Source organism: Hevea brasiliensis, chromosome 8 (assembly GCF_030052815.1).
Source record: "Hevea brasiliensis isolate MT/VB/25A 57/8 chromosome 8, ASM3005281v1, whole genome shotgun sequence".
Lineage (NCBI taxonomy): Eukaryota > Viridiplantae > Streptophyta > Magnoliopsida > Malpighiales > Euphorbiaceae > Hevea > Hevea brasiliensis.
This window is the reverse complement of record NC_079500.1, coordinates 4,103,992-4,113,437: the sequence shown is the minus strand read 5'-3', so window position 1 is coordinate 4,113,437 and position 9,446 is coordinate 4,103,992. Positions and strand designations below refer to the sequence as shown.

General features: G+C 36.8%; 1 protein-coding gene and 1 non-coding gene across 2 annotated transcripts; one reads left to right on the top strand and one right to left on the bottom strand.

The window, feature by feature from the left end:
• Window positions 1-4,728: 4,728 nt before the first annotated feature.
• Window positions 4,729-4,833, bottom strand: LOC131182778 (small nucleolar RNA R71). Its single transcript, XR_009151039.1, has one exon. It is a non-coding gene; the product is annotated as a small nucleolar RNA R71 (small nucleolar RNA).
• Window positions 4,834-5,370: 537 nt separating this feature from the next.
• On the top strand, window positions 5,371-6,576 carry LOC131182452 (uncharacterized). The gene has a single exon (XM_058152004.1). The coding sequence runs from the start codon at window positions 5,476-5,478 to the stop codon at window positions 6,574-6,576; it is 1,101 nt and encodes a 366-aa protein (XP_058007987.1). The 5' UTR covers window positions 5,371-5,475.
• Window positions 6,577-9,446: the final 2,870 nt, after the last annotated feature.

Genomic DNA, 9,446 nt, shown 5'->3' with positions numbered 1-9,446 from the left:
TTGAGTTTTTCCAGGTGGAAAATATTGTGCAAGAAATGCATCAGTTAGTTGCTCCCAATTTGTAATGGAGTTGTGAGGTAAAGAATCAAGCCAATCCAATGCTCTATCTTTCAAAGAGAATGGGAATAGCTTCAATCTTGCTGCATCAGACACTCCAGGTTGTTTTTGCATGTCGCAAATCATAGCAAACTTCTTCAGGTGTGTGTGTGGATTTTCAGAAGGATGTCCTCCAAATTGAGAGTTTTGGATCATTTGAAGAACTCCAAAATCCATTTTGTAACTGTTCGCATCAATCCTTGGTCTTGCTATGCTCTCTCTCAAGTCATCAAAACGAGGAAAAGCATGATCCATCATACTTCCCCTAGGCACGTTTGCATTAACAACTTCTTCTCCTTGGGCTTCATTTTCATTGTTTTGACCATTTCCAGCATTACCAACACCAATTCTAATTCTTTCATCAGCCATATTTGCTTCAATTTCGGTTTCTCTCTCAGCTTCCTTCCTTTTTCTGGTTTCTTTCTTGTTGGCCTTGCAAAATTTCTCAATTTCAGGATTGAAAAGTAAGGTTGTGTCACTTGAGCTTCTAGCTCTTCTCATAAAAGATTAAAGTACCTGAAAAAGAACAAACAAACACAAAATGAAAAGATAACAAAGATAAAACTAAAAACAACTAAAATAATCAAGAATTCAATCTTAAACAAACAACTCCCCGGCAACGGCGCCAAAAACTTGATGCGTCCCAACCGCAAGTGCACGGGTCGTACAAGTAGTATAGAAAAATATCGATCCCACGAGGAGTTGTGTTAATGATTGAATTTTCGATATAAAAGTTGACTAAATTGAAGTATTTACGAGATTAAAATGATGAATTAATGGGTAATGGGGTGTGAAATCTAAATGTGCAAAATTAATATTCTATTCAACAATGTATTAATTAAACTAAAATTGCATCAAATAGAAATAAGCAAGTTCAAATATGGCAATATTTAAATTGGCAAATGATTAAATTCGATTAGAAATTAACAATGGTAAAAAGGCGATTCCGGAGTTCGGGATTTCATATTCGAGCTATTTTGGGATTTTAAATTGGTTATCCAATCTTGTGATACTAATGGGTTTTAAGGAGATTAATTCTTAAATCCTTTGAATTCCCTTTCGAGTGAGACAAAGAGTGCCTTAATCAAACTAATCCTACTTTCGTGGAGTTAGAATTAATTAAGACCCATTAAGTTCTTTAATTAATCTATGAATCCTCTTAATCCTTAGCCTATTTCTAGGTCTAAGTTAATTAAGTCCAATTTCCTGATTATCTATCACAAGGCCTTCTCCTTTCGTTGTTTCAACCATGGATTAAGAACATTACTCAATGGGATCCTACATTAAGCATGTCATTAAGCATACAAGAAATGAATAAAACTCATTAAGACCACAAAATATAGATTACCCAATCAAAATCCACAAAATATCTCAAATATTACAACCCTTACTCCAGAATCAAAAGTAAACTACTCACTATCCATAATGCTTACAAGATATGATGAGTTTAAATGGAAATAAAGCTTTAATCTAAGCTAAGAAGTAAGTAATTAAACACTAGAAATGTAGAAAAGTGTAAAGAAAGAAAGAAATCTGCAAATCTTAGTTGAAAATGGTGTGGAAGGTGAAATGACTCCTCAAATTCTGCTTAGCCTCCTCCTTTCTTCCTTTGCTCCTTTTTCTCCCTCTCTAAAATGAGAAAATGGGACTATTTATAGCATTTTTCTGACATGGAGCCCTAAAATAGTATGTTCTAGGAGGAATACATTAAGGGAATCTTCACTGACTCATTAATGAACTCTTTATGGATCATAAGTGGACTGCATAAGTTATGCAGTCCCTTATGCACATTTCGGCTGATTCTGGGTTACTTATGCGAAGCTGCATGACTTGGTGCATAGGTTATGCACAATTTCGTGAATCTGCATAAGGGAGGTGAGAATGTGCATAAGGTCTGCGATCTCCTTATGCACATTTCGCTGGTTCGAATGCAGTGTTCTTCCTCCTTATGCGATCGCATAGCTTATGCGACAAGTTATGCAGATTTGGTCAATGCATATTTCAGCTTGAAAACTTGTTTTTGGCATCTTTCTTGTAGAAGACACTCCTCAATGGCAAAATTCTCTTTAGTCCTTCAAAAACACCATTTTTCCTACAAAACAAAGTAAAAATTACAAATTAGTGCAAAATTGACAACTATGGAAAACTAACTAATTAACTAATGAAATTAGCTAAAAAAATGACTAATAACCAAATAAAATGATTATGAAATTAGACCTAAATGACTATGCAAAATGTGTGCATCAAGGCACGTTTTATGTTGCATTCATAATTGTTAAGTTCCATGAATGTTATTGTGGTAATTTGGAGCAGTGTACGTGCATTGGTGTGCGTGTGGTATAGTGTTGTTACACTCATTTCATATAGACATTTTAGGGTAGTTTTGCATCCATTTTGTCCTTATATTTTAGTATATTTTATGTTTTTAGCTTTATTTTAGCTTATTTGTTAACTTTAGATACTTTATATTTGATTTTTGTAATTTTGTTATTTTTGATAGGATTTTGTGGCAAATCGAAGACCAATGAGTGCATTAGGAAGTGATTTGAAGAAATTTGGAGTTCTTTAAGCACAGAGGAAAGTTGAAGAAATCAAGCCTTGAAAGAGCAAACCAGCCGAAATTTGCTTGAGACCTTGCTTAAGGTCATGCTCAGGGTAAAGCGGCAATGCTTAAGGTGCAACACAAGTCAAGCATGAGCAGAAAAGTCCATTTTACTATAAGTCTGCCGAGATTTGCTGAAGGTCTGCTTAACCTTAAGCGCATAAAGGCCCAGAGGCTAAATTTGCTAAGAAGCCGCTTAGGGTTACGCCGAACCCTAAGCAGAATGCCCAGAACGTGAAAGTGCTGCTGACTTGGATAATTTTACACCTCATTTCCTATCCACTCCTTGTCTTTTATTTACTTTTAGGGTAACTTTTAGGGACCATATATAAATTCATCATTTTCCTTATTTTTGCCACAAGAGGAAGGGGAAGAAAACAAAAAGAAAAGAAAATCTGATAGAAAGGGGGAGAGAAGACGCCATTTCCCCTGGGGAAGGAGCTGCTGCACCAGTTTTGAAGCTCCAGAAACCAGAGGCTTTGGTTCTTCCACCTGGGTTTTTCTATTTCAGTCCTCTTATCATGTTTTCCTTTACTTTTCCATCTATATTTCTTGTAAATACCATAATGAGTGAGTAATTTCCTTAGATTTCAGAGTTGGGAAATATGTTTTAGATTAATTTGTGGATTTGGATTGGGTATTTCCTTATTTTATATGAATATGAGTTTTGATTCCTTCCTTGTATGCTTGATTTACTTGCCTAATGTTGGTACCCATTGGGTATTGTGTTAATCTTTGATTGAAGGACCGAAAGGTGAAAGTCATTGATAGTTAATCAAGGATTGGAACTTAAAATCACCTAGATTTAGAAATAAACTAGGACTTTAAGAGGAATTAATTATTGGTTACAAAACTTAATGGGTTTTAAAGTAATCAAATACATACGAAAGTAGGTTTGGTTATTTTAGAATACACTTTGATATGCTTGAAAAAGATATTAAAGGGATTTAGAATCAATTTCCTTCAAACTCTATTTTTTCCCTAAAAATTGGAATGCCCAAGACAAATCCCAATTAATTTATGCATAAACCCCCAACTCTGGGATCACTTTTACCATAATTAGACTTTTGTTTAAATTACCCATTGTCAATTTCAGTTTAATTGCGAGCTAGATTTAGAATTTATTTGTTTGCTCTTTACCCATTTCAATTAGATTAATCAATTTACCTTGCTCATTTACATTTACCTTTTATTCATAAATCATTAGCCCAAATAATCGCTTCATTCATAGTTTAGTAATCAAACAGCAAATCCTCGTGGGAACGATACTTGATTCATCACTTTATTACTTGAGACGACCCGTATACTTGCGGATAAGTCGCACATCAAGTTTTTGGCGCCGTTGCCGGGGATTTGATTTTTGCTTGATATTAAACGATTGTTTGTTTGGTTAATTTGGGCATTTTATTTTATTTTCTTTTTACCATTTTACTTTGAGAATTTGTTTATTTTTGTTTTTCAGGTGGTTTATTTTATGAGAAGGACAAAAAGTGAAGAAATCAATCTATTCTTTGACCCAGAAATAGAGAAGACAGCAAAGGCTTTAAGAGCAGAATCTAAAAGGAGAAAAGCTGAAATTAAAGCTCAACAACAACAAGAAAGAGCACAAGAGCAAGAGCAATTACAAGAAGAAATGGCTGACAACAATAACAACAACAATAACAACCGCTCTGTGAAGGATCATGCCTATCCTAACATTGGAGATTTCATGCCAAGTATCACAAGACCAAGGGTAGAAGCTAATAATTTTGAATTGAAGCCTGCACTTTGTCAAATGGTACAACAAGCACAATTTGGAGGAAATCCAAGTGAAAGTCCACATGTGCATCTGGCACACTTTCTTGAGATCAGTGATATGTTGAAGATAAATGGAGTTTCTGATGATGCAATTCGACTCAGATTATTTCCTTTTTCTCTAAAGGACCGAGCTAGAGAGTGGTTACATTCTTTGCCACCGGGTTCTATCACAACATGGGATGAACTTTCTCAAGCATTTTTGGCTCAATATTTTCCACCAAGCAAGACAAATAAGTCGAGAAATGAGTGACTTCTTTTAAACCTAGAGATGATGAGAGCTTGTATGAAGCATGGGAGAGGTACAAGGATTTGCAAAGGAGATGTCCACATCATGGGATTCCTAAGTGGATGCTTGTTCAACACTTTTATAATGGAGTTTCACCAGCTATTAAGAGTACAATTGATGCATCTTCTGGAGGTGACCTTATGGAGAAATCAAGATGAAGCTTTTTCTCGCTCTTGATAAAATTGCTTATAACAACTACCAATGGAGTTGTGAGAGGAATGAGATCAAGAAACCACCGGTATGTTCGAGCTTGATGCCATGAATATGATTAATGCTAAGTTTGATGCTTTGACAAAGAAGATGGACAAGTTAAGTATGAAAGTAGATTCTTCAAAGGAGGTTCCGTAATACACTAGAAATTGAGTCAGAAATGTCAATTGTGCAAAGAAATTTTTCTCGCACTTAATCAAGATTTTTCAAGTGAGCAAGTGGATTATGTGGGGAATGCAATCAAAGATCGGTGGTAACCCATTTTCTGCAACTTATGATCCAAAGCATGGAGAAACCACCCAAATTTCTCTTGGGGAGGTAGACAAGGGCAAAATCAATTTTCAAAGAACCTTCTGGATATCAACAACATCAGAATTTTCAGCAGAATAGAGGGCCTCCTCCTGGAATTTCTAAACCTCAAAATGCACCTGCTCCACCTCTACCACAACAAGCACAACTAGACAAGACAGCTAGATTGGAATCTATGATTGAAACTCTTCTTGTGAGCCATCAAAGTCAACAAGAAATGATTTCTCAATTAGCATCTAAAGTGGATCAAATGGCAACACACAACAAGATGTTAGAGAATCAAATAGCTCAACAAGCTAGCTCTTCAAATAGCAAAGCTTTTGGGAAGCTTCCTAGCCAACCTGAGAATCCAAGAGAGCAATGCAATGCTGTTACTTTAAGAAGTGGAAAGGTAATGGGGGAAGAACACGAAATTGAAGTAAAGTTGAAAGAAAAGAAAGATGAGTGTGAGAGTGAATCCACTTCAACTAAAGCTAAAGCTAGTAAGGAAGCAAATGAAGAGAAAGAAGATAAAAAGAAAATAGAAGAGAAATATGTGCCTCCTGCACCATACAAGCCACCATTGCCCTTTCCTCAGAGGTTTCATAAAGCACAATTAGATAAGCAGTTTGGGAAATTCCTTGAAGTTTTGAAGAAGTTGTATATCAACATTCCATTCACCGATGTCATTTCTCAAATGCCTTCTTATGCTAAGTTTTTGAGGGAGATTTTATCAAATAAAAGAAGGTTGGAAGATTATGAAACTGTTGCACTTACTGAGAAGTGCAGTGCTTTATTGCAGAACAAGCTCCCACCAAAGCTGAAAGATCCTGGAAGTTTTTCCATACCATGTCACATTGGAGAAACAAGTATTGAGAGAGCATTATGTGACTTGGGGGCTAGTGTTAGCTTGATGCCACTTTCCATATGTGAGAAGTTAAAGATTAGAGATCTAAAGCCCACAACTATTTCTTTGCAGTTAGCTGACAGGTCTATAAAGTATCCAGTTGGGATTTTAGAGAATGTACCATTAAAAGTTGGAAAGTTTTTCATTCCAGAGGATTTTATTGTACTAGAGATGGAGGAGGATGTAAGAACGCCCATCATACTTGGAAGGCCATTTTTAGCCACTGCAGGAGCTAATATAGATGTAAAGAATGGGAAATTGAAGTTGACAGTGGGGGAGGAGGAAATAGAGTTTAATTTATTCCAAAATTCCAAGGAACCAGCTGTGTTGAATTCTTGTTATAGGGTAGATGTTATAGAGCATGATGTCAAACCAAGGTTACTAAACTAGAGGAAAATCAAGCTATTCCAATGCAATGCAATCAGCATAAAGTGCAAAAGAAAAAGTCAGCTTCACCATCTAGTTTGATTAACAATGAAGCTTCAAAAGTTAAGCTCAAGCCTCCATCAAAATCACTCAAAAGAGGAGATTCATCTAAAGTTTGTAAGAATATTCCTCAAGATATAGTTGGGATTATGAACAAAGCAATGTGTATTTTCACACATAATGGGAAAAAGTTGAAATATAAATTCATTTCAAAGACTGTTGAAGGGAGGTAATATTTTCCAATTCCAACCACCATGAGCTTTGAAAAGAAGGTCAAGCTTAAGACCTTAAACAAGCGCTTCTTGGGAGGCAACCCAAGCATATCCTTTTATAGTTCATTAATTTTCCATTTCATTTTCATTTCAGTTTTCACCCTCATTAAACTCAAAAGTGACATTTGCTTATCTTTTGTAGGTCATTCATGAAGATTGGGCAAGTTTACACTTGTTGCAACAGCAAAGAATTAAAGGGAAGCATGTATAAGCAAAATTCTGCACTTTATGCAGTACCTGTGAACAGTAACACCTTTAAACTTGTGCTAAATTACTGATATTACAATCTACTTGATAGCACATGTTTGATTTTGTGTTTTGTGTAAATTCTGCAAAATGCAACTTGAATGAGGATCAATTTTGATATTTAGGACTGATGTGAGCTTTATTGAAGTGCAAAAATAGTGTTTGTTAAGTTTTACCTTTTAGTGTATATATAATTTTGTAGTCTGATAGGAATTTACATATTTTTGTTTGATTTGCTGCTAGTTTTTGTAATCTGCAGATTTTTGTTACTGTTCATGCTACTGTTCATGCTGCTTAAAAAGTCAATTTCTATGTCTTTTCTGCAATTTTTGAATGTTTGGAACTTGTCTCAAATGCTGCTGAAAATGTGCTTTGGGTATAAGCTTGGAAATCAAACCATTTCATTGGGTTTGCAGAAAGGTAGTTACAATCCATGCTTAATTTAAGTTATTTACCTTTCAAATCCCTTCATGGTTATGTTATGTTTGATGAGTTCTAAGAGATGATGAGCTTAAATTCCTCAGTTTTATGGTGTTTGTGTGTATTTGGTAATTGCTAAGGGTCATGACAGCATTCCATAGCATTTGGACTGTTTTTGGTAAGCAAAACCACAATTTTTCCCAAAACCTGCCAAAACTTGCTGATGATATTGCTTGTCAAGCAAAGTCTTAAGCAACTTCTGCTGAACCTTATGCCTAACCCTAAGCATGACCCAAATTACCACATGTCTACCCCACATTTTAAAAGGCCCAGCATTTCCGCCAATTTTCCAAAAACCTCGCCAACACTCCCGATAAACCTCGTCGACTTCCTTCCTCACGCCATTTTTTCCGGCAAAATTTTTACAGGAAGCCGAAAGGTTTCATCCTTTTCATTAAAATGACAAGAACCAAAATGTGGTCCTCTCACAAACCTAAACTCAGAGGACTTCGACATTCTGTCAAATCTAAAATGGGCACTCCATCCTCATTACCCACAAACCCTAACCCCAGCCCCAGTCCGCCATTACCTCAGTCCCCACCGCCACAAACGCCGCCACATCGCAATCACCACCACCTCGCCACCGCCCCACCTCCAAGCCAAATACCACCTCTCATCCCGCCGACTTCTCGCCGCAATCCAAGCCGCCAAATGAAAAACCAATTACCGACACCCATTCCCGTAACCAACGCTCGACTGCTCCTACCCAAACAAAAACAAAAGGGAAAACAAAAAGGGCCGCAGGTAGACTCAAAGAAACCCTTGTCGGAAAAAGGAAACGAGTACCCTCTGTCCCTTTCGACTTAAACTCTCCACCTCAGTCCTCTGAACCAGTTAGCAAAAGGACCAGGTCCTCTTCGCAAACCCCAGCACCAGCGGTCCAAACACCAAGAACTCCGCCTCCCTTACATTCTCCAAAGACTGGCTATCTGCGGATACTATAGAGGAGGTAATTTCTCCATTGCCTTGGGCTTTTAGGGATATGGATATGAAAAAGGCCTATGAGAAATTACTTTCTAAAACCATTTTGGCAAACAAGTATATGGATGAGCAGATTTTGAAAGAATTAGGTATTTATAATTCTGTCTTTGCCTATTTGGATGTTGTTAGCTGGACTGATTTTGCTAAAATTAGGGAACCAGTATACAAGGATCTAACCCTCGAATTTTTGAGTTCCCTAAAGTTGAGTTTCAAACCAACAGTGCCTGAACATAGAGATATGATTTATTTTCGATGTGCTGGAATTGACAGGGAGTTAGATATAGGTGCTTTGAATGCCATTTTTGGTTTTCAGGATTCGGGGTATAAAAACATTGAGTGGCAGCAAACTGTTTATGACCCTGTTCAATTCTGGAAAGATATTGCACCATTTGGAGGTTATTATAGACAGAGGACTGCAAAAGCCTCTAGGATAGTTGACCATGTATTGAAATACCTCCATAGATTCATTACTTACACTGTTTTAGGAAGGGGACACAGTAACAGTATTGTGGGTGCTGGGGATTTGTTTCTATTGTGGTGCATGAAGGAGAGAAAACAAGTAAGTACAGCCCATTTCATAGCTACTCATTGGCACCAAATTGTCACCAAGCATACTAAAGGTAGTATTGTTTTTGGGGGGTACATAACTGCCATAGCAAAATCATTTAGCTTTGATGCTAGTCTATATAAACTGCTGCTGGGAATCATACATAGACAAAGACCATGTTGCCGCATATGGATGTTTGTGAGAAAATAGGCCATACATATACTCACAAAGAAGACACCTGATACCCCAACATCGAACACCCCACCACTTTTGCAATCACAACCACAACCAACCTCTACCCCACACTT

Coding starts and splice junctions, on each gene's coding strand:
- LOC131182452 (XM_058152004.1), top strand. CDS start 5,476: ATGATTGAAACTCTTCTTGTGAGCCATCAAAGTCAACAAGAAATGATT.